Source organism: Chlamydotis macqueenii, chromosome 3 (assembly GCF_036417535.1).
Source record: "Chlamydotis macqueenii isolate bChlMac1 chromosome 3, bChlMac1.mat, whole genome shotgun sequence".
In the NCBI taxonomy this organism is placed as follows: Eukaryota; Metazoa; Chordata; class Aves; order Otidiformes; family Otididae; genus Chlamydotis; species Chlamydotis macqueenii.
The window spans coordinates 5287839-5313438 of NC_141558.1; the positions used below are offsets into that span (position 1 = coordinate 5287839).

The following is a 25600-nucleotide window of genomic DNA, read 5'->3' on the forward strand; positions in this document are numbered from 1 at the left end:
ATCCCTTCACTTCTCCTTGTGCTATTTGTGATATGCAGAAGGCGTCCTTCGCTGACTGCCACGTTCCCACCCAACCTCTTCAGAGTAAGGCTGCTCCAGTCCTTTTCGACTGTGTTTTAAGGAGATAGATCTGTACCTCTGCCAGAGCAAGGAGCTGTAGATCTCTGTAAGACATTTCAATCACAGCCACTTTATCAAATTTTCCTGGCAGTGAGTATTTCTTGCTACCCATATGGTTTTCTGTCTGTGTTGGTGGAAAGCTACACTCTATAGCTGTACTTATTTGGTAACACTTTGTGTTCAACCTACCACTTTCTCTGATGGCTGTTCTACAGGTAGAGCCGAGAGTTTGCAGATAGACTGCATTAAAAAGTCAAATCTATAAGAAGAAAAACAAAAATAATAACTCCTCTCTTAATTATAGCTGTTTCCCTGAAAATAAGTTTAGTTTACATGTTTTTATGTCTAGTACATAAATCTATCTATTTCCTCTAAAGTGGAAATTCTTGAAAAAAAATAGAAGGGTTGTTTGTTGTGTAGCTTAAAGACAATATTTGAAAGTTGCTTAAAAATATATACTTAAACCTCTGTATTTGACATAAGATACGCAGTGGCAACCCCACGTTCTGCATTCCTACATTTGGACCCATGAGTGAGCCCAAGTTTTGACCTGTGTTGTGAAACCACGGCTGCGTTTCAGCGAGTTGCAGCTCCCTGGTTCTCCACCTTTGCAGCTGAAGAGAGACGTACATTGTCTCTCCCACTCCACATCATCGACACAGGATTTTCAGCAGAGTTGTTGGTGCTGAAGAAATGGACTTGCCAGCCGCAGCAACACTGCAACTGTTTAATTTCGCGGCGGAAAGTTTTGCTGAAGATGTAGTAAATGAAAGGGTTGTATGCTGTCGAAGATTTGGCAAACAGACAGGGCAGCAGCATAACAACGGGCTGCAGGGAATCGCTGGAGTTAAATATGGACCAGAAGCTGGCTGCTGCGTATGGTGTCCACGAGCTCAGGAACCCCACCGAGATGAGCACAGCCATCTGAAAGGGAAACAGGGCTTCAGTTCTCAGCTTGTGCTGACTGCGTCTGATACGTGGGGTGTGGTTGAAACCACGCCTGAACCAGCTGAAACACCTGAAACTGTGTGCTTGCTGTGGTGTGACACGAGCACTGGTAACACTGGGCAGTGTGTATGTGCTCTTATTCCCACCAAGCAGAGCTGCACTGTGGGTTTCTTATGAGGCAGTTGTTGTTGGGCAGTTGTTTTCATCTCCTTCCCTGACTCTGGCTGCAATATGTCAACCAGAAAGTATAGCCTATGAATATACTGGCCTCTAGAAAGCTTGGGTCAATTCTGCTCATCCACAAGAAATGAGCAACTGAAATGCTTATTGGAAAAAAAAAAAAAGTTATATTAAAAAGTCCTATTTCCATACAGAATTTCTGTGCAGCTCTCACTCAGAATACCCACTGAGTCAATCAAAAATATCTAGAATGACAGAACAGGACCTTCAACCCAACTACAGTGTGAATGGATTCAACAGCTACTACAGCATGAATGGAAATCTCTATGTTCATGAAAATCATGGGTACAGCTGCCTAAAGAAGGTTTAACAAGCCGTGTTGTACCTCAAGTAGATAATTCTGATCAAGCTACTGAAACTACAAGGTTTCCAGGAGCCCTCCACTCCTCTGAGGAGTGCAGAGTGTGGGTGAGACTGGAAACACATCTCCATCTTTGGTCAATACGAGACAAAAGCAATGAAGGGTCATCATGAGCCATGCATAAGCAGAGCCAGTTCTCTGCAAGCACCTGATTATTGCAGGCTCTTCTCATCACTGGGATAACTCACCAATGTCAGCTTTTTCTCCAGTTTAGCTGCATTAGGGATCCTGTCAATATTCTGGATCTCTTGGTACGCTTTATGAACCTTCCAGGCAATTCCCAAGTAGCAGGCAACGATGGTCAGTGCAGGCAGGACTGTGCACAGGAGGAACATGCTCAGGATGAAGGAAAAGCCATTGGAGGAGTTGTGGAACTTGCTCCAGGCTATTGTACAGGAGATGCCAAATGGCTCAGGGCCATAGTAGCCCCAGCCTACCAAGGGTAAAATGGCCCAGAGCAAGGAGTAGAGCCAAATGAAAGCAATCAAGATGCGAACAGTGTTCTTGGTGATTTTGTTACCTGCAAGAAAGAGGAAGAGCAAGTATATATGAATGTCATCTCAACCACATGGTTTTGGCCATAACTTCTTTTCCAACAGAAGGATGGTGGCTACAAATACGCCTGGGCTGCTGCTGCAGTTCCCTATCCTTTGGTCTTCTCCAGAAACATAACAGAGAGTGTGCATGGATCGGGTGAGACCTCAGTGCAGCCCTCAGTGCTGATCTAAAGTTTAGTAATTCAGGGAGCTTTACAACATCAAGTTGACTCAGGAATGCCAGGAGAACACTCTTTGCTCTCACGTTTCAGTATGTCTGCTTGCAGACAAATAGGAAGATAAGACAGTCTGGTCCAGCAAAACATTTGGGCTCCGCACCCTCAGGTAGTTTCACTTGGTATTACCGAGAAGTGAGAAACTTCACTGTTTCATGAGGAATTTAATCGGATCCTTCTAGGAACATTAGAGGTTTGATATTGGACTAAATGTTGAGGCTTACTCCTACAGTTACGGAACTGATTCTTCACGCCAAAGTACCTCTCTGAACACAATAGCCCAAATGAGGTTCCCAGAGATGTAATGACTTACTGTTTGATTTGGATGAATTGGTAACAAGGAATCGGATCACAGCCATGGCACACAGGGTCATCATGCTGCAGACACCAAAAAGAAAACCCATCAGGGCGTAATATACGCAGGACGCATCTCCTCCCAGCCAAGCGTGGTTCCAGGCGGACGCAATGGCCAGCGGGTACATGCTGATTGCCATTCCAATATCTGCCACTGCCAAGTTGACTGTAAGCAGCTCCGGTGATTTCAGGAGGGAAGAGCGCTTCACAGCTGTAGCAAGGACGGCTGAATTTCCAAGGATTGTGAGGATGGCTGAAAGAGAAGAATCAGCACAGACAATAATATCACACAGTTAGCAGAGCTGTGAAACGCTTATCTGTACAAAGGATGTGAAAAATGCCAGCTGTGAGCCTGGGACTAAAGTCCCGAAGACAGGACAGACTGGGAGACTAGCCAGAACTCAGCACCTCCCAGGCCAACACTACGTTCTGCTGATGCTTTGAAAACATGCCAGTGTGTATGTGCTCTGCCCTGCTATGAAACCTTGTTCAGCTGAAGCTCATGGCGAGGAAACTTCTTCTCTTAGATAGCAGATAGGCAATGCCACCTGGATGGTGTTTCTGAAAGCTGCTACACAGCTCAGCATCCCCACCACAGCATCCACTGCTTTGCTTCAGCTAGCTCTTGGGTTTAATTCCTGCCTCCCTGCTAAACAGGGATTTATTTCCCAGTCAGGCTGTGTTTCCGTTATGGACCTGGTAGAGCAAAGAGGGCTTCAGATTTCTGTTCACAGCCTCCTGTGGTGCTGACCAGCCTTCCAACTCAGGGAAAGTTTGTCAGATGAATAGTAGACCATATCTTGCCCCTTCCTAACACCACACTATAGCTCTTCGCTCCCATGTCACAGCCCCCTCTCCATGCACTATATCCTACCTCTTCCCTTGTAGCTCCTACCTCATGTGAACAGCCCACACTGTCAAGTAAAACGGACCCATCCACCTTCATTTTTCCCTGGTAATATTCCCATTTCTCCTTTCTACTGAAGAATTCCAGCTGTCCTTCCTACTTGTCCCCTCCTCTCATCCGATGCCCTCCACTTCCCAATGCCTTCCCTCTTTGCGATGTATCTTCCACCGGAACCCAAGCACAAGCCTCCTGGGCCCTGAGCTGCCTCCATGGTCAACACGTGCTAGCTGGGCACCTCATGGTCCTCACTGGTCAAGGACCACAGTCACTACGTGCTGCAGTTCAGACACCCACACTGTTCTGGTGGTCTCCGAGCACGCTGAGGCTCGTAGGAATTGTTTTGCCAGAGACGTGCAACAGACCAGAGACTGCTTCCCAAAAAGACTCGTCGGACATAGATTATTCAGATACGCCATAGGGCTTCAAAGCATTCACGACAACAGTGTCAAAAGTACAGTTAGCAAACAACTCGCTTTCTCTTTTCTTTCAAGTGAATATTGTGCTGGAGCTACATTTTGATCAAAGGTTTTACCCAAGAAGGTGTCCTCGAAAGTCAGAAGTGGAATAGAGAAAAAGATTCTGTTCTGTTCCCTCGTTGCTGTGAATGCAGAAAGGCTGCATTTGCTCACACATAACAAAGTGCCCACAGAGGAATTAAGAAAGGCACATGCCACAAAATGGAATAAATACATTGGCATAAACCCAAGAATGGGAAGGGATGCCAAGAGAAAGCCTTAAACAGAACAGAGGTACGAATCTGAGACCCCTCATCCCCCATTCATTCACTTTCTAACCGCACGCGTTCACTTGGCACCTCTGGATACGCTTGAAGAGGTCCCCGATGCCCGCGGTGGCTTGGCACGGGACAGCTTGCTGACAGAGAACAACCTGCGGCTTGGTGGGAAGAGCACTCCCCTGCCAAATGACAGCCACAGGCTGGGACATGCTCAGGCTTCAGGAGAAAAATGAACCCAGTTCAGTTCCTTCTGTGAGAGCTCTAACCACTACACAAGAGGTAGGAAGTAGCTCTTAGGCTGACCACCACGGGTGGACATTCAGGCGCACCCTTCGTTTACTTTGACAGATGCTACTCCCCTCCATCCCGCTACCTGGCATGGGACAAAACTGTGAACTGCATCTATGTTCTTACTTTAGGGTGAGAAAACAGCAAGCATCCTGACTCGCATTAAAAGAAAAACCCTTCGTTGTTTTGCAGTCAGTGATTTTTCTCACCCGGAGTTGTCCTCTCTGCTGTCAGCACAACGGAGGGGACAGCACAGCGCAGGGAAAAGCGTGTAGAAATGGGGGTGAGATGTGAAATGCTAAAGCCCAGCATTGCTGCCCAAAGCCTCTCTATTAAAGCACATAAAAATATATGCTGGTCTTTATTAAATGTGTCTCAACCAGAGTTTTTGAATGAGCTGAGGGGAGGAAGGTACTTGCATCTTAGCAAAACGCAGTTGGACCGTATGCCTAAACCAATTCTGCTCCTCTCCAGATCTACGACGATCGCAAACAAATGGCCTCGGTACGTGCAACAGACAGAGAAGGAAGAAAACACTTAGCTAAAGCCATGCTGGAGCAGGCTGGTACATATCCCCACTTGTATTGCACTGCCAATCTGCCTTCAGCAGGGCAAACATAAAAATCTGCCAATCTGCCTTCAGCAGGCCATCATAAAAACCAGAACTGCTATTTGGGAACTCTTTGCTATCTCACACCAGTTTATCCTACCAAGGCACAACTGCTCTTCATCCCTAACGAAACCTCCCACCAAGGGTCAGACCAAAGCTGCTCTCCCCTGATCTGTCTCATGAAATGAGCTGCATCATCTCTAAATTCACAGGACTGAGATGCCAGGCTAAGAGGCAGACAACTTATTTGGAATATTTGTGACGACGCATAGGCAAACTTATGCTGGCAAGTCTTCAACATTGAAAAAAAAGATTGCAAATCTGAGCGCAGAGATTAATCCTGGCATCCAACCAGCTCACAGGCAATAAGCAGGAACCTATGTGGAAATAAATTTTCTATCATTTCCCACCAACTTCCTTTGGCTGACGGCAGCACGGACGGGGCAGCGCCACTGTGTCCACTCTCAGGCTTGAAGCAAACAGGCAGAACTCACCTACGATCAGAAGAAAGACCCCAGCTCCATAATCCACTACCGGGTGGAGTTTGGAAATGTATTGCTCCTCCATCGTCCCTTGTGGAAGTGGGTGAAGGTTTTAAATCAAAGGTGAAGGGACTGTAGGGGCAAAGAGCCCCTTCCTCATGGTTTGCCTGCTGCAGATGTGCGCCGGGCAGCCGGGTGCTGTCAGTGTGAAGGGACCCTTCTGCTTTCTCCTCTCTCCCTCCCTCTCGTGAGAAGAGGGAGAGGGGGAGAAGCCTGGAGTGAGAGAAAGGCTCCCTCCCTGGGGAGACAGAGTGAAAGCTCGGCAGAGCCACTGCCGGAGCGATCCCGCCTGCCTGGCTGGCAGAGCATCTCTCCACCCACTCCCTCCTCTCACATCGCTCTGCTCTTTGGCTTGACAAGCAACTTCGCAATGCAAATCCCCTCAGACTGCCATCGCCGAGCAAAAGCAATTGTCGCTCAACCATCAGCAGCCTTGGGAAAGAAATCAAGGCTGAGGGATCAGGCAAGGCTGGGAGTTTGTTTTCTAGCTTTACGGCTGTGTATGGGAATCCTAGAATGGTTTGGGTTGGAAGGGACATCCAAGTTTACCTTCTGAGCCTAAAATCATCACAATGCTCTCTCAGTCTGTATAAACAATACTAAGTTTTGCTCTGGGCTCCAAATATGTGTCACAAGCTCACCTATCAATTTACACATGCAGGTCTTGATTTTGGTGCCCAGGGTTTACAGGTCTGAGTCTCAATGCCATTAAGTTGACATTTAGCCTGGGTAGAACCCAGCCAGCACAATGAGGAGCTGATCTATTCTAAATTATTTAATTCCAGTACCTGGATATGCTAAGCTGCATTAGCATCATTCTCTGCTTGGCCTATTTTACCCTGTTCAGACACAAGGAATTTTAAGATCCCCAAGAGCACAGAGGCATCTCATGTACAATCTAGGTGTAATTTAAGCACTTAAGTATAGCAGTACCAGCTTAAATTCTGAAATCCTTAGGAATCTGAGAGACTTTAAAAGCTTTCAGTTTCACCAAAAAGCAAAACTGGCTGTGCACAGATACGCTGCCACCTCAGCTCCGCTGCCTGTTTCTGTGCTTGCTCCCTGCTGAAGCTGCCTGGGATTTCACACACCCAGGATCCCTGCACGGAAGACTTTTTGAGGAGTTTAATTCAGCAATGAAGTACCTGCAACACAACACGTATAGCACAGGGCTCAGTACCACTCACAGCCTTCTCAGGGTTTGTCCTAAAAGCTTAGCAGTCCTCCCTGAAACGGAGAATTCGGTTCCCTCCATTGGTTTCAGAGACTCGGATCCATGTTTTTCCTGTAAGAGTGTTCTGTTGTGCAGTTTATAGATGCCTTGGGTTGAGGAAAATGACCCAACAGACAGGTGCTTTCCTCTCCACTTGAAGTTGGATTGCTCCACACTGAACTCACAAGATTGGAGGGAGAGAAAACAAATGGTATCTGACTCTGTTGCATGGTGTTGAAGGGAGCCCTTGCTTCAAAAGTTGTTAATTTATTTTACAATGAACAGCTACAGCAAAAAGAAATGTGTGGGGTAATGGTGGTTCAGTATTGGCCACCAGCTACAGTTTCAAAGTGAGACAGTCTTACAGAGGTGCTGCTCAGGGCGTGGTTATGACTCCAGAGAAACAAAATCCTGTATCCGGGACCGTGGCCCCACATCAGGGCTCCCCGCTCTCAGCATGCTGTCTGTTAGGAGTTTTGTTCTTACCAAATCTGCCTCCAGCACTGAATAGGGAACTCGGACACCAAATTCAGCACTAATTCTGCTGTCACAGACACAAACCTTATTTTTAAAGGAGACTGAGCACTACTAAGAGTTGGGTGGCTTCATTAGTCCAATTAGCAATTCCCCAGTTCCCAAGTCCTGCTGCCAGGAGCTGGATGTAGGCAGGATATAGTGGAGGAGAGCACAGAGGGAATGGCTGTTTTTCCATCAGAGAATAGATACTGTACCTCCTAATATTATCAACCCAGTGATTCCCATCCTCAGAAACAATTTTCCTGTGATAAACTACTTCTTGGCTGAGGCTGGCTTATGTGCAGTCAGCTCAAGTGCTTCTGAAAAATTCCCCCAAGTTGCTTCAAAGTCATTAGAAGCACAATGGAGTCTGCTTGTATTCATGGCACAGATAAGTACTAGGAGATGGAACAGTTCACCAGCTCTTCTCCAGAGTTTATAAAATTCTAATTCAATGACAGAAATTGCTGGCCTGAAAAATCTTATTGAGTGAATAAGACAAAGAGGTTGCAAAGTTCCTGTTTAAACTGGACAGCTAGGAAGGCTTGACTTATAGGTAGAGGGAAGACAAAACGAGCAGGAGGGACTTTGCCTCTCATCTGGGTGAAGAGGGATTGATTTTCCAAACCTTGAACCAATGAAAAGAGCACAGAGAATCACAGAATCACTGAAATTGGAAGGCGCCTCTGAAGATCATCTAGTCCAAGCCCGCTGCTCAGAACAGGATCAGCTACAGCAGGTTGCTCAAGGCTGTGTCCAGTCGGGTTTTGTGGATCTCTAAGGATGGAAACCCCAAAACAGATGGAGCTCCTCTGTGGGCAACTTGTTCCAGTGCTCCTCTGTGGTCCCATTCAAAGTCTTATATGGTTTTTAAATAATGACACCACCTAACTCAAGAAATAAGCACCTACTCATGAGCTGTTCAGTGTAGATGTCCTTCACCGAATGTTCCTTGGCAGCAGATAGTCAGCTGAATGTTGTTGTTCGCCACAATGCTTCTCAAGCCTTGGGTGTGTAAGCGAGTATCAGTTTAGACTAGGAAGGTAGAATACACACAGTATTTATTATAAAATGAAGTTCTCATATCAAAAAAAGGCTAAAAAGGGGAAGACATGAGGTCTCAAAAACATGCCTAGTAATGAGAGTCTTAAACAGCTCGATCAAATCAGTGTAGTCTGTTCAAGAAAGAGAGGTTACCATTTGATCCCAATTTGGGGAAGAAATGTCTGCTAGAGTTGGCAAAAGAAATAGTAAATCCTGTGACAGAAAGCAGAAGATTGCTGCATTCTGACGATTAATCCAGTACAGTGCACACAAAACCATAATATTGATACTGCCAGATCACCACAAAGATGCTGGGATTCAACTGTTCACTTTGCTGAATTCACAGAACAGTTGCTGGCACTGTTTTGGGCTGGGCCAACTAGCTCTGTCCTAAGTCATTCTCAGGCACAGGTCAGCTAAAACAGGCCCAGGACCATTCCCAGTAGGCAGTAAGGTCACTGGTTTTCAAGACAAAGTGACACTGTTTAGTTCCCTGCTGATGTTGCCCATGGGTTTTGCTCTTATCGTGGCTGCAAACATTTGGCTGAGAAACAGATTCTGAAGGCGCAGTCATTAGATGAGAAGTGACTGTTTTAAGGATTGTTAGTGCTCAAATAGAACTCATAATTCTGATAAAGAACATCCTTTGGAAAGTTTCCTGGCCTGTGCTACGCAGTCAGCTCACCTAATGTTTCTTCTTGGCCTTTCTTGGTGAAAACACGACAGAGGGCTCAGTTCAAGGAGCCTGCTGTCATCATCCAATCCAAGCCACATCTCCTGCTTTCCCACTTGTTGCATGGTCCATCCTCTCACTACTGAAATAAGACGTTAAATTTCTTCAGGCAAGCAAAGAGAAACCAGAGGCAAGATTAAAAAATTTTGCTGAGAAATTAATTACTCCCTGGAGGCCCCATTGGCTACATCAGGAGCCTAGTCCTCTTCCAGCTTTTGTGGGTACCTTAGATTACACTGTGCGGACATTTCATGCTGGTTTAGATGGCATTTCATTTATTGTGAAACCCTGAATTTAGCTTTCACATGGGGTAGGATTACATCAACAGTTCAGTTATGAAATGGAAGAAAAGAAAATAAATGATTAAAACCAGAAGAGTTGACTAATCCCAAGCCCAGTGCATTTTTCATGTGTCATTTAACAATAGCAAGTTGAACCCAGCATTATCTTTCTGCACTTCAGATCAATCTAGATTATCTGTTTACAATCAAAGCACAATCAAAGTTTACACATCTTGACAGACCCAATTTTGGGCCACCATAGTTTAGAATTCTTTTGTGAAATTTCCCTTCAATTTAAGAAATTACTCTTTAAATTAAACAGATGGAAGAATAAATTTGCTACCTACTTACTTCTGAAAGGTTATGTAAAACTTCAAACAAAAACTGAAGTCACTATGAAATCACATATGCATATTTGATGGAAATATACACATGTACATAAAACAAGTTCCTATTGTTTATGTAAAAACAAGCTACGGGTTGACTAATTACTTGATGCTACCAAGTTAGAACATCCTACAATCTTATTCTTCCTTTCTACAGAAAAGAAGAAGAAGAAAAAAAAAGAGCATTCTGAAGGCATGAAGGTCTCTGAATCTTTAAGAGCAAAGGAATTGTTCTGAATTATCCATTTGCCAGGATGTGGTAGTTCATTTTGCAGAGATAAAATGTCTCAAGATTTGGAGCTGTTTTGGTCAAGAATATTGGGTTTGGTATCATATATCAACATTGTTTATATCTCTTGATATCTGGAGAGGGCTATGAATCTATGTTCACATCTGCACAGAATTCATGTCTATCAAAAATAGCCGTGTACAATGGTAGAGGAAGAAGAAGGAGCATGGAAGAAGGAAGAAGAGGAGCATGGCTTCGCTATCCTCTTTTATCTCTGTCTACTCTGTCCAGATCTCTTCTTCTGTGAAGACTCTGAGATTTCAAGCTGAGCAGAGCACTGCAAACAGTCTATTTGGACAGTCCCTTTTGGGTGCCTTCTCCTTGCTTCAAAACAAATCTGCCATGATGGACACTCAAGATTTTTCAGTGACAAATTCCACCTTTTTCAAACTCCTTGGAGGAGACAAATTCATCATATTCTCCAGGAATTCCTACAACTTCCTTCCATTTAACTAGGAGGCTATTTCTGCAGTCTTGATTTTGGAAGCTCATCTTTGAGCTGAGACCTCTAGCTGAGCTTCTAGCTTTCACCTCCATTTATGAAAACCAGAATCAACTTTTAAGTTGAAGTCTCAGAGTCTGCTCATGAAGTTGTATGTTTTCAACAACCAAATCTTGTTTAAGCTGGTATTTGCAACCTCAAGCATAGTAATTTGTAAATTGTTTTCTTCTGGACATCTGCATTGACTTACATGTTTTTGCCTGGGGAGTTATTTACAAAGTCTAAATTTGGTCTAGGGACACTAATCTCCCCAGCTTCCCTCTACAGTAACTGAAGGTAGCTGCCCCCTTAAAGAATCAGTTTGGATCAATAAATTTTGCTCTTTCACTAAAATAATTTTTACATGTAATATTTGGCTGCTGATTAACTCAGGCGAAGTGAGTACAGCTCTCCACCACAGCCGTTAGAGACTCTACCAGGGAGACCAGAGCTGCAGCTGTTATACCAGTGAGTGTTTGAACCCGGAGCAGAAAATGGACTCTTGTATGCACAGGACTGAAAGATGATTTCAAGACTTTTTACATCACTTTTATTCTTCACTTTTAAGAGTTATTCAATGCTACTGGCAGTTTGAGGTGAGAGTAAATAGTTTAACACTAAATGAATGACCAGTGATTGAGATATGAGGAAATAAAAACTCGTCCAACTTCCACACCAGCACTGGTAAGTATATCATGGAACTAAAGCCAGAAGCTCACATTTATTAAACAACAATGTCATCACTGGTTGTAGCTGGTAATCATTGATACTCATTCTGCGTTGGTGACAAGGAGAGGACAAGATGTACAGCTGTGAGGAAAGCTGCATGTGGAGTAAAGATGTGTTGTGTCCCTGACATGGCAAGCCAGTTTTTTTTTAACTGGGCAATAGGCTGCCCTCTCGGGGACAAATTTGTTAATTATTTTTTTTTCACAGGTAGGAAGGGAAAGATGGTAATGAGATACGAAAAGGTGAATTCAACATGCAAGTATGAAGCTATTTCTTTCAAAGGTGTGAGATGACAGACACTAATACACTATGAGTGGGAAGGAAGTGGCACCAAAGGTGCTAACACAAAATGAAAACTCCTAGTATGTCAGGAACAGAGAAGAATAAACTGTATTGCCCATGGTGTGGAATTTGACAATGCAAACATGCTCATATTTAATATGGTGGCATTGTTCCCACACCTCAGTTTAACAGTATGAACAGCACTAAACGTCTCTTTTTCAAGGTTTCAAAGACAAATTCATGTCTTGTTACACTGCATATTGCACAAATAACCACGAGGGGACACTTGCCTGCAGTTTAAGTAATTTTTCAACCATTTCTTGGCAGTAGGTCAGCTGGGGACAGAGCTGAAGTATATACTGACACACTGACATTCTTTACCCAAATGGTTAAACCTAGTTGTGATGACACCACGGAGTCTTCTCTGGACACTCTTTGGGTTTACAAGCACTGTCTGCAGGACTGAAGCTCCAAGGTGCCCTCACCTCTATTCCCTCTTCCAGTTTCTCCACAAAGGCAGGAATACAGCAGATGAGGAGTGTGACACCAAAGCAAGCATGGCTGCATATCCAGCTGCTCTGGTTTTGTTTAGTGAGGGGGGGCCTAAGGTGGTAGCTTCTGTAGGAAACTGCTAGAAGTCGCTCCCCTTTGTTCAGTGGACTCAGCCGGGCCTAGGGCGGACCTGCTGCTGGCCAAGGCCGAGCCAATTGGTAGCAGAATGTCCCGTGATAACGCCTCTGCGATAACGTATTTAAGAAGGAGAAAACAGGAAAAAAAAAGAAGAGAAGATGTGAAGAAGCTGAGCGGGGGCAGAGGCGCAGAGTGGGAGGCGCAGGCCTCATGGGCCTTGCAGGCCTCACCCTCTGGTCTCTCGCCAGGCAAGAGGGCCCAACTTGGCCCAACTTGGGGCTGAACTTGGCCTGGCCCAGCCTGGCTGCAAGAAGTGGAGAGGAGATGAGCTGGATGATGTGAAGAGATTCTGAGAGGCGTCTGCCAGCCTGTTGTGAAGAACTTTTCTTGTGAGAGGAACGGCTGCAGACGCCAAGGTCAGTGAAGAAGGAGGGGGAGCAGTAATGCGGCTCCTGGCCAAGATTCCCCTGCAGCCTCTGGTGCAACCCATGGTGGAGCAGGTTGTCCCCCTGCAGCCCATGGAGGTCCATGGAGAAGCAGAGATCCACCTGCAGCCCGTGGAGGACCCCACACCGGGGGAAGTGGATGCCTGAAGGGGGCTGTGGCCCTTGGAGGACCCGCTGGGGCAGCTGTTCTGGAGGGACTGCACCCCGTGGAAGAGATGACCCACACTGGAGCAGTTTCATGAAGGACTGTGGCCCGTAGGAGGGACCCCACAATGGAGCAGGGGAGGAATGTGAGGAGTTCTTCCCCCAACCATGAAGCAGCGGCGTAAAACAACGTGTGATGAACTGACCGCAATGCCCATTCCCTCCTCCACCCTGTGCTGCTCAGAGAGGGGAAGGTAGTAGAGATAATGTTAAGCTTGAGAAGAGGGAAGGGTGGGGGGAGGTTATCTTGTTCTCTGTCTCATTATCCTGCTGTTTGTAGTAATAAATGAATAGTTTTCCCCAAGTTGAGTCTGTTTTGCTCGTAATGGTAACTTTAAGGATTTTCTCCCTGTCCTTATCTCAAACCTTGAGCCGTTTTTCTTATATCATCTCCCCCTGTTCTCTTGGAGGGTGGGGGGAGTGAGAGAGAGACTGCGTAGTCTGGTCCCGATCGAGGCTGAACTACGACACCAGTGCAGACAGACAGTGGCGTAGGGTTCAAGGGTGCAATAACACGGCACTACAGATGAACTCGATGGCCCTGCTCTGGCCCTGCTATCACCTACTGTGTGACACTCATCGAGTCACTTCTTTCCTCTTTCTACCTCTGATTTATCCACTGAGATCGTACATTTTTCAAGGCCTGATTGATCTCCCACTATTTCTCCTCAGTGTCTGGTAACAATGCAGCATCGTTATTGGCTTATGCCTCTCAGCACCATTGTGATACAACAACAATGGTTTTAAGAAAGAGGCCAATTTTCTTTCATATTAGGATTTGGCTAATTTTACTCTTACTAATTTCTAAATGGACCCACACAGGGAATTCAGAAATGCCAGGATTACAACTTATTATTTAGAGAGACTTGGAAGAGAAAAATATCTGAGAGACTGAATCCTGCAAAAACATAGTGGAAAATATGAGTGGAAATTCATGGAGATGCTTCTCTCAGATGGAAAAGAACAGGTTTCCTTGTTCAGTCTAGAGCACAATGTTTAATGGAGAAAGAAGACAGAAAGATTGGGAAACAAAGGTGCAACAGACTTAATGATACCAAATCTCTTATTAGGTAGAATGGGGAAGACAGAACTTCTGTTCTACAATAAGCTGTGGTGGCACCAACAGTACTTTTAAAATGACCCCGTTAAGGACAGCATTCAGCATAGCTGCCTGTGCAACAACCCACTGCTAAGGCAACTTCCCTGGATCTTAACTTCATGTGAAAGATGTTGCTCGGCTGATTGAGTTTAAGGGTCCTGAGAAGCAGGGACGGCACCAGAAGCCTCGTGTCAGGACCCTCCATCGCTTTTGAGGTCTTCATCAAATTTGCCAAATCATGCTCAGGCCTCTTTTTCAGCCTTCAGATTATATTTATGTGAGTGAGAGAAGTCACAGCTGTTCTGTCTTGACTCCCTTCCCATGGCCTTTTGACCCTTGAAGACAAGTAGTGTTTAATCCTCGCCATACCTTTAAGCTGGCTGTAAATACAACACAGAGTAGGACTGTGAAGCAAAGAAGAGAAACTACTGTACTACTTTCTTGACTTTATTAGATATTGCTACTAGGATTTTCATTGCTTGAGTTTTCCAAGTTAACTGAGCTGCAGCTACATGTTGCTTTCAGAGAGCACATCCCACACCTCGGTGTTGGAAGGTGCTTTAGGATTTACTTCGCTCCCTCTTTGCAGGGATATAAGAGATCATCTAAGTTGCAAAAAATAATTTCCACAAGTGTTATTAACTCGCAGTCAGGTTCTCTGCTCATTGCTCTTGATACCTGCCTGGAAACAAAAGTGGGATCAGAGGGCAAGTTAAATATTTAGTCAGTATTGCCTATGTTTGCACAGAGAGACTTTCAGCTATTCCATCTGTGTTTAAACTGTGCTCAGCTATGCTTTGCTAATACTGAGTTATCCCTCTGATTACCTTCCAAGGGCCAGCCTATAGTGAAAATCTACTAAGAAGACAAAAAGCCTCAGAAAAGCTATGCATCCCTGCAGCCCTCTGCATCTCTAGGTAGGTATAACACAAATCCACTGCTGCTGAAGTAATCTGCTGTACATCGTAAAAAAAATATTGCCTCACTTTTAAGACACTGGTTCAGATTATTCTGTAACAGCCCATGCTTAAAAACAGCAACAGCAACTGTGACTACTTTCTGCACTCAATTACACTGAGAAACCAAAGATGAATCTAGCCTTGGGAAAAAAAAAAACCCAGTCTTGTGGCAAGGACCCTGGGGAGCGCTGGGTTCAATTCCTTGCCTCGCCACAGTGTTCCTGTCTGCTTTTCGGCAAGTGATTAAATCTTACAGTGCCTTCATGCCCCCAAATTAAACTATAGATATCAATAAAGCTTTCTTCTTCTACTTTATATTCTTTAAATCGCTAGCACACTTCCTTGCGGAGTCCTGGCCTGTGCACATCAGCATTCTCTCGGGCGATGCCTGGACACAATTCCAAGGATACCAGTGGGCCAGGGACCATTCCTGGTGGGCACTTTCCCTCCTGCATTGGGAGGGAAGAAGGTTCAGGCATGTAGATCTGAGCTGTGCTATGCCACCTGCCCTGATGCGCAGAGCACAGACGATGGCTTGTTTTACTCACAAAAGCACAGAGTTTGGGACCAAAAGGGTCTTGTTGTTGGGGGCTTCTTGAACTCACACCAGTACATGGGGGTGAAGACTCCCATGGCACACTTTGGCCCATCTGGAAGTAGTGATGCTTGTCACTTGGAGAATGCCTCCCCAAGAGCATTTTTTATTCAGCCTGTGTGGCAAATATATTTATTTGTTTGTTTCTAGACTCCATTTCCTCATTAGGAGAAAATCTCTGTATTCATTCAGACAGGAAAATTCTAAGCCATCTTTATCCATTATGGTTATTTAGAAAAATTCTGACAGCATGAATACAACAGGCACAAAAACCATGAGGTAAATAAAGAACCATAATTATGATGCTTTTTCACTCATCGTTTCTCTGATACTGACTTGTGACCACTTTAATGCGTGGAGTTGACAGGATAATATTAATCTATTTTTGCCTGTAACTCAATATATTAGAATATTTGTCTGTCACATGTACTCAAATGGATTTTATAACCCCAACATTAGAAACAATATTTATTTATTGGTTTGTAACTGAATATATTAAAATCTGTCACATGTACTTAAATGGATTTTATAACCCTAACATTAGAATAGAATTTATTTCAGCTGAATAAAACCATTCAAAAAGTTTCAGATCTAGTTTAAACTGGTCATTCAGATTTCTAGAGGAAACAGTGAAACACAGGCACTCTCGGTGTAGAAATATGCACCTCATCTGAATGAGATCAGCTGCCATTTGGAAGCGCCTATTGACTTTACTCAGAGCTCAGAGAAGTGTCTTAAACCAGCCACCTGGTTTGAGGTGGCTACGTTTGGTGGAGCTGAATCCTGTCCTAACAGACTTAGTGCAGACAACACAAGAAACCTATAGGAAAGGATGAACTGGAAGCTAGGCATCTCAGATCTTGAGTTAAGGCTTTAAACTTTGTGTATATTCTCCTTGTTTCCATTACTACCAAAATCTGAAAATTCTCAGACCATGCAACAGCCATGAATCCTGCTTGCTATTTAAACTGAAAGAGTATTTTAGCCATCCAACTTTAATATTATTTTCCCAAAGGCTTTAAATTACCAGTTTCTTCCTGTAGAAACACAATTAGGACAATGATGTTATTAGTACTTGAATGATCCCAGTTTGACTGTGAAAGTTATATCACGCTGACCTGGACAACAGAGGGGAACATGTGTTTGCCACTGTGTGGTTGCAGAAAATTGTTGGTACCTGTAAGGCTCTGCTAGTAGGGCATTAGCATGTTCTCTGAGGCATTCTCCAGGCACAGAAGAGTAATCTTTCCCAGAAACTGAAAAGAAAGATTGAGGCAGTGGGGTGAGTAAAAGTATAAGTATTGCAAAAGCACCCACAATGCCACAAAAATAAGAAAAATCCTTCAACCCTCATATTTTCTCTCCAAAGTCTTCACTTGTCCCAAAACCTACAATGTCCTTTCATGTTACTTATTGTCGGTCAATGAAGTTTCACGCTTCAGTAATACAGTTCAATAATATATTTCCTCTTATCAATTCTCTCTCATACAAGCAACATCTCTGCCCGTCTGGCAGAAAGGAAGGACATGTAGTTTTATCCCATAAGTTTTCTCTACGTCGAATTCTTATCGAAGGTACTTTCAGTCCTCTCATCTCCAGCAGTATTTTGTTTAATCCACCGGACTTGCTACTTGCTACACCATCGTGCTTCAAGATGGTCAAATGATGAAAGGATAGAGATTGTATGCCAGGGAAACAGTTATTGAGGGATTCACAGTCTGGTTACACTCCTGTAAATGTTAGTCGCCCACAGGCACTCCTTACGGTGCAGAGACAGGCAGAAACAGGCACCCTCCATATCAAACTTCATCCCACCTCCCTTCACCTGCCCTTCAGTAGGACCTGTTGTGACAGGACAAGGTGTAACGGTTTCAAAATAGAGGGAGGTAGATTTACATTTGATATTAGGAAAAAAATGTTTACAACGAGGGTGGTGGAACACTGGAACAGGTTGCGCAGAGAGGTGGTGGTGCCCCATCCCTGGAAACATTCCAGGCCAGGTTGGACAGGGCTCTGAGCAACCTGATCTGGTTGGAGAGGCTCTCCTCCTTGCAGGGGGGTTGGACTGGATGGCCTTTAAAGGCCCCTTCCAATCCTAACTATTCTATGATTCTATGATTCACAGATCCTAACCAGAACCTATGTAATCAGTTTAAAATAGATTCCCTAAGCCACTTGTGCCTCTGGTGAGCCCGCTGCCCAAACTGTCGGGGCTCTCCGAGGAAGGCAGCTAACACCTAGATTGGATAGGGAAGCTGTGCTTTGTAAACCATGGACCAGCGGCTGCCTTGGATTAGATGGACAAAAGGATTGAGATTGATTGGCATGATAATGAAGACTGGACTAGATGGACCAAATCAGAGGAGACTTGGGTACTAAGGGAAGGGATTGCTGTGCTAACGTATACTAACAGGACAGCATATACACAGCCTTTACGATCGAGTGACCCCCCCGTATTAGTCTATGACTCACTTTGCTCTGCCAGCTCTGCTGCAAGAGTGGCGACTTTTGGCAAAAACATTAATAATAAAAACCAGAAGAATGGTATTATCTTAAATTGTGGCACCCAGCTGCTAAATTAACATATGCTGAATCCCCAGGGTTTGCAAAGCCCACTGAAACCAGTGGAAAGATTCCCATTGACCTCAGTGGGCTGTGAATGATTCTCAAATGGAAATGGAGCTCCAGTTCCAGTGGCTGTTCTTATCTCCATGCAGAATTAGTCTCGGGACAGATCCCGTATCAGCCATGGCGTTTGCTGGGTGCTAAAGCTATTTGCTGTTGATAAAGCGAAGCACAGCCCCATTATACTCTGAAGTGGGGATGGGATGAGTTCATCTAATCCCGTTAGACATCTACATCTAAGCTAATTACCCTCTGCTTCTCTGGTACTCAGTGGAGAAAAGTCAGCATTTCATCTGCAACTCATCACTCCAAAATGGACATCTAAAATAGGTCAGATGACTCACGCTCTAAATGCCTGTTTCTTCTCATTGACAATAAAGGCAGCCTGAGGTAATTTTCTCAGATTCAGACATTGACATGTGGTTGGAAGAATTTCACTCCAAGCATCGTCATTAGACAAGCTTCAAAAATGTTGCATTTTTACATTGGATTGCTAAACCACACAGCTAAGTCAACACAAGATCCTAGTGGAGACAGGTTCAGGTAAACTCAGTCGGCTTTGAATTGTCTTGCATGAACTACAGAGCTTTGTCTCATTAGGATTTTTGTATTAACAGCCAAAAAATATATCAATTTTTTTTTCAGTGACAAAACAGTCTTTGATGTATTGTGCTCTGGTTACATGTTCTGGATGACAGGTCCAAAATGGTCTCAGTTAGATTCCAAAGATAACAATCTTAAATGGACAAGAGGCTTCAAATTATTACCATTACTTTATTCTCGTAAAGCTCTCATCCCACTGGTGAACACTATAGGGTGAAATTCAACACCACATTCAAACTTCAATGTACATGTTTACAACGGAGTCTAGGCTCCTGTTACACTGACTGGAGAACAAATCAATACAGGCAATAGGGACTGGAAAGCAATTCACCTGTCTAAATGTAGGTGCCTACTTTAGAGTGACTTGGACTACACTCTAGGCTCTGTTGGCTGTAGAAAATCCCTCTCCAACCAGGACTTTGGCCACCAGCTCCAATGTAATCACTACACAAAGAAGATACCTAAAATTAGGTAATTACAGTTGAATCCCATCCACTGGAAGCTGCCCACTTGGTTGCCCAGTAATGACATAGAGCCCTCTCCTGGACCATATCCTGGTAGGATACAGTCTGATGAGATGTGCCATATCCTGGACCACTAGAATGGTTATATCAGGAGATAATGAACTAATACAAATATAAAATGAACCCAAAAGAAGCTTTGAAGTAATTTCATTTTGAAGTAAAGTTTCCTACAATTTTTTCTTAAAGAAACACTTTTCTAAATGGGCAGGAAAGTTTTTATACTCGTGGTTTTGTTCAAGCTGAGAATGAAAATATACCGTGAAACTTTGATATATGCCATGAAATGGAAATGCTGAGTTTCAGACAGCTCAAGTAAATTTGATAAAGCCCTGCAAACACGAAGCACAAACATCTTCAGCACAACCAAAACCATAAACTGGCTCCACAAGGGGACACGTAAGTATGACTGCCAGTCTTTGTTGCGTCAGTCTGATCCCCTTCCACCAAATGTTTCTTGGATGATAGTCCAGACACACCAACATAAAGCTTCTCATGAAATTACCCAAAACATAATAGAGTCCTTGTGTATTTGAAAAGCTCTATTCAGAAACACAGCTTCTAACTTGGCACTTATTCTCAAAATATTCATGATGGTCAGCAGCTATTAAAAGCAAGAATAACAATGGCTATTTCCACAATAGCTGTATTTTGAAATCTTAGAGCACTTTGTGAACTTAACAGACTTATCTGAGATGTAGAGACTCATATCATCTATCAGGGAATGCGGGTCCCTCTGGGGCAAGAACTGGACTTCTCTTTCTAAAAAATTCTATACAGGAATACAGATAAGGCATGAATACAGATTTCTGAAAATTGAGCGCAATTTCGATTTTCAGGTAGGCTGAATATCAGTTCTGCTCTCAGAATGTGCTTAGAAACTATACTTAGTCTTTGAAAGTGTGGAATGGTTTCCTTTTTTAACGAGCAGCAGTAAGTAGAATTTCTTTCTTTTGCACTAGAGAGATGGCATAGGGTTTTGAAGTACTGCAGTATCAGGCAAGGGAAGTGATGCAAGGAGACAGCATGGGCTGCAGAACCATCAGTGCCATAAACAACATTCACTGCCTTTTGTGTTCCCATTGACACAGCACTGAGATGGCACCTGGGACACCAGGACTGTGTTTCACTTCTCTGTTTAGACAAGAGAGTCCTCTGTGTTTTCTTTTCTCCATCTCTAAAATGAGATCTTTCCTTTGTAATATTTTTGGTGAGAAGCCTGTCTGAGTGAACTACGGCTTCTCCAGATTACCTCTAGCTAAGGAAAAGTCTGCCAGTGTGAACTTTGCCGCTTCTGGACTATGTGCTACATGCAGGTACAGTAAATGACCCCCTGGAAAAACCCCAAGTGCTGTTGTTGTCTGCCAGGGAAAGAATGAAGAGTCTTCTTATAGCACGTCACAGGTTGGTCTCTGGCGAAGCATCACAAACTGGTGGCTTGGGACAGTTCAGGGAAACCACGTGTGCCAAATAAGTTTTCTCCTAGCCCCTTTCCTTGGAAAGCTCCTTCAATTCAGCATTATGTGAACTGTATTTTTCAGAGCAATGCTTGTCTGTGGGTCTCATCTGTGCTTAATTACAACACAGCCAGGGCAAATATAATGCCTTTTGACTGATAAGTCACCCTAGTAATCATCCCACTCTAATGAGAAGTCCATACCACTCGGTGAATGCCTCAATCACTTCTAACGTGTCACTTACGCAAGGCAAAATGATGGGAGAAAAAAAAAAGAGTATTTTGTGTTTGCATTAATAGAATTCGCTTGAAGCCAGACTCGGTACTCTGCAACATGCTGGGGAAAATAATTCTGGAGAGAAGTTTTGTATCGCATAAAATGCCCCTCATGTGTTTTTCCATTATTAAAAGTATAACCTAAACTATTTTAGGATGGAATAATCTAAGCTGGAAGGAAAATACAAAAATAGACTAGGAGGGACCTGATGTGTTTAGCTGGGGAAAAGGTTGCAAACACAAAAAGCTTTGGCTTCTTCTTTTCCATAATTTTCCATCATTTTCAATCTTGTCAGCATGAATAATATAATTGATTTTTGCTATTATTATGAAGCAGCCGCAGAATACATAACAAAGTTGAAAAGCAGCTGAAAAACCATTTATCTATTTTGTTTTCAATTGAGACACTCCTCCCAACTACAGAAAAGTAACTGAGCCGACTATAATTCCATAAGCCACATCTCATCGGCACATAGTTCAGGCTTGGGAAGGATTTTTTTAAGAAATCTTTTGAAACAAACAAACAAAAAGTTGGTTATAGTCAGACAAAATATCTTTCTCTGTAGTCAAATTAAATATCCTTTCTGCAGCCCACAAGAGAAGTCCTAACTCTGAGGTTTCTTATTGGACCTGTTTAGTCTTTCTTGCTGATGACTTTAGTGATTAGCAGATGGAAGCTTCTCAGGAAATTACAGAGGTGCATTTGGATGGGAGTCATCTAAGCTAGTCTAGATCCCCTTTACACACTACAACAGGTATTTCCAGGTGAAAGATTAATGTTCTTCTAACAACTAAAGGTCAGATGGACTGCACACTAAAGGTTTCTATTTCTTTTTTACCCATAAGAAGGGTCTCAGGGTCTAGTTTAAAGTAAGTCTTATGGAAGGGTAGATAGATGAGATTCTAAGAACATTATTCTAAGAACTGGCAAAGGAGGAGAAAACAAGGTGGATTAGTTCTGATTGGCCTAGTTTTATTTTAAGTTTTCCTAAACTGTGCCTCAAAATTGCTTAGGAGAGTTTTAGTTTGCCGGGCCAGTACCTTGTTGACAATATAGATGGCTTCAGTTCTACTGCCTTGTGTAAGTGTCTGTCACTGTTTAATTTGTTGGGGTAGCCGTGCAGAGACAGACAGATGGATGGATAATTTCCAAATGGCAGCTGGGATCTAGCCACTCAGTTTTGGAGGGTAAGAGAAGTTCACAATAGGACATGACCAGATCACACCAAAAGGCCTCCAATCAGCAAAAAAGCCCTGCCACATCCAAAAATCATGTCAAGAACCAGCTAAACAATCAAATACTATCCAGTCGAAACCAAGTAGAACATTCTCCATTTGCGTGAGGCACCTTAGCCATGAAGTTGTGCTTATCATGTTTTCAGGTTGATCTTCAATCCTTGCACCTGTAAAGAAACTTTTCCATAAATAAATAATGTGTAGTTTATTTTATCTGATGTGGATGTTCTATTTTAAGTTATTTTAAGTCCATTAGGGACAAATCAAAATGAAATAAAGAAACTTTTTATTGTTATTTATGTTCAGCCAATGGAATTGAGCTTGCAGCCAATATCGTCTATGGAGTCTAGAGAAAGATTAGCTGACCAAATGTAGCAGGTAGATTGCATTGCCTGAATAAAAGTGCCAAGCCATTTGAGACACTCTGATTTATCTTGCCTGGTCTACAGATGCTCTTCCAGACCGGCTGATTTGCCCATTGTATCTGACATATCTCCCAGCCCACACAGATGTCTCACATGCCCCATGGCACCTCAGATAGTTCCAGACACCTGTGTTCAGGCAACTGAACCATGTCTGTAGTGGCTGATCAACTTAATTACTCCCTAGGGTCTACCTTCTATAACAGGAGCTTAGACATTGGCTGCACCTGTAGACACATGTGGTGCAGATCTCTTAATCTGTAGCTCAATCTCACTTTAAGGACTCCAGTCAGTTCATAGATGGACTTCCAGCACTGTTTTAAATGCTCTGTGATATGGGAGACATCCTCACAGGGGTGGCCAATATGACACAATTAGGATACCTGCTCCTTCTAGACCAGCACCAGAAGAACCAGTAGCACAGCCTGGGGCTTCTCAATCAGTCCAAGGCACCCATGTGCAGGTAACTGGTCTGAGCCTCGTGTCTTAATCATAACCTGAACTCCACCAACAAAGCTGATCGCTTCTTGTCTGTACAACAGATATTTTAGTCTTACACGCTCCACTAAAGAAAACTTCACACAAATGGTAAATCATTAAATTCCTTCCATTAAGCAGATATACTTTCCTTGAGCTGCGGGTTACCCAGCAACTGACAGTTTGGCAACAATACCCTTATTTTTATGATTAACCTTGTCAATCCACAGGCACTTGCTCTCCCAAACAGCTGACCTTTTCCTACAATATTATTTGTGACAAGCGATGGCTCATTACTGTCTGTTAAACAGTCAGTATTTTAATGTTCCATTTTCAAATTATTATTGAAAGCAGAGGCACCAATATCCTACATTAAGATTTCCTCACGCTTTCCACAACAAAGTCTTGCTATGCTGGAACTTTAAAACTGAAATTTCCTTTGCCACAATTGTTTCACATTGATTTATTTTTTCAGAAAGGTTCAATAAAAAAATCAGTAATTTCCAAGACCAATTTTAAGAAATATTTTGTGTATGTAAAATAATTTAAAAATACAGTCAGTCACACATTATTGCTGAAAAACTCTAGCATTTCTGTGCTTTGAAGCAAGAATTTGAAATCAAGCCACACATGTAACCCTGGGGACAATATTGTGTCTTTGGCTGTTTTCATTATGTTCTCCCAAATGTGATACAGCTCTGAGCCCCTGGAAAAATCAGTATATACATGCTCAGGAGAGATTAGCTCTCTACAGTTTGATAGGTGTATTGTCCAATGTGCTGGCACTGAGCTCCTCCCAGCACAGCTCCTTTTTCCACCATCCCTTGGATAATTAGGCACATCCACCCTGGGGTTACTGGGGCTGAGCAAGGCTTCCCCTGTAAAGATTTCTCCAAGAAGTTGTAGGTCATCAAAGTACTGGTCAGTGATACAGAGAGCAGAAGGAACTGATGGAGCTCCTACCATGAAAAGAAAGGTGCAAACTGAGTCAAATGAAGATTTCTGCAAAATGAGGATCAGACTGAGAGTGAAAAGGTTTAGGAGAGAAAGAACAGGGAAAGAGAGCAGACAGATAAGAATCTGGGGAATGCAAAAAAGGAAACTGGCAGGTAGGAAAAAGAGACAGAAAACTGTAAAAGAATATAAATAAGAGCAGAAGGGATATCAGATTCTGCAATACTTCTTGTAGAACATGGGCAGGAGATGAAGGGAAGTGGATGGCTTATGCATTTACCTGTATTTAAGACACAGGACCTCCAGGACTCCCTTCCTTCTAGGGAAACAGCTGCAACCAGGACTGCATGACAGAAATATCTGGTATCATCTGTTGGTCCTCTCTTAAACTGCAACAAAACCCACAACTCAGAATTTTTAGGTAATTGTTCAGAAACAACATTTAGTTTCTAGTGTGTTACTGGTTTGTTCTGCATACCTTCAAGAACAACAACTTTGGTACTAGTCTAGTCTCTAAGTGTGGCTTTACAAAAAGCAATCCTTTTCTTGAAGTTCTCAGATTAGTGTCCTTGCTGGCAGAGATTCTCCGTCTTTCACATCAGAGGCACAGGAGAGCTGCAGGGAGAGAGAAAGTGCAAATTCAGTAGAACAGACCATGCTCAATTTACCAGCGAAAGGGCTGTGTGTTTCCCGAGTTCTACCTTGGATATATTTTTCTCTTGATTTAGGGAAATGCTGTGTATGGCAATAAATCAAACTGTTTTCAATTACCAAGAGCTGCAAATGCTTACATAACAGCACTGCACTGTTCTCTTTAAGCAATGTGAAGAACTTGAAACACTTTGCAAACAGTAGTGATCTATACAAACCTGCACAAAAATCAAGAGTGGAAATCAAACTTCCTGGCTCCTATGCCTTAACGTTAAGACCAAATTTCTTCCATAGTCAAACACGTTCAACAAGGAAATCAGCTTAGGGCAGAAATCATTGAAAAGAAGAGAGCACTAGGGAGTTCGTGTGACTCTCTCAATCCCTAGCTGCCTCCCTCCGTGGGTGTTCGGTGTTAGAAGGCTCTGTTCCTAAGTGTTGCTCAGTTCTTTGCCAATGACTAGCTCTTCACTGATGTGTTTTCTTCTCTTCCCTCTGGAGCAGACTTTACTGAAGCTGTTCGCAAAGATGAAAAAAAAAAAAAAAAAGTCAGTGGTAGTGTGAAAAAAACAACAACCCAGCAGGTTTTACAATAAAAGGAGCCATTTAGTCACTAA

General features: G+C 43.4%; 1 protein-coding gene and 1 long non-coding RNA gene across 3 annotated transcripts; both read right to left on the reverse strand.

Annotated features, from left to right (window-relative positions):
• Nucleotides 1-696: 696 nt before the first annotated feature.
• LOC104478157 (opsin-5-like) lies at nt 697-5903 on the reverse strand. The gene is made up of 4 exons (XM_086745509.1): nt 5831-5903; nt 2755-3048; nt 1858-2189; nt 697-1044 (listed from the first exon to the last, which is right to left on the reverse strand). Exons 1-4 carry the CDS (start codon nt 5901-5903, stop codon nt 697-699), a joined length of 1047 nt encoding a protein of 348 aa, XP_086601635.1.
• A 16847-nt stretch (nt 5904-22750) lies between these two features.
• Nucleotides 22751-25298, reverse strand: LOC147601174 (uncharacterized). Of its 2 annotated transcripts, XR_015258150.1 has the most exons (3): nt 25205-25298; nt 24814-24950; nt 22751-24340 (listed from the first exon to the last, which is right to left on the reverse strand). It is a non-coding gene; the product is annotated as an uncharacterized LOC147601174 (long non-coding RNA). The 2 variants fall into 2 exon arrangements; XR_015258149.1 differs by having other exon boundaries at nt 22751-24950.
• Nucleotides 25299-25600: the final 302 nt, after the last annotated feature.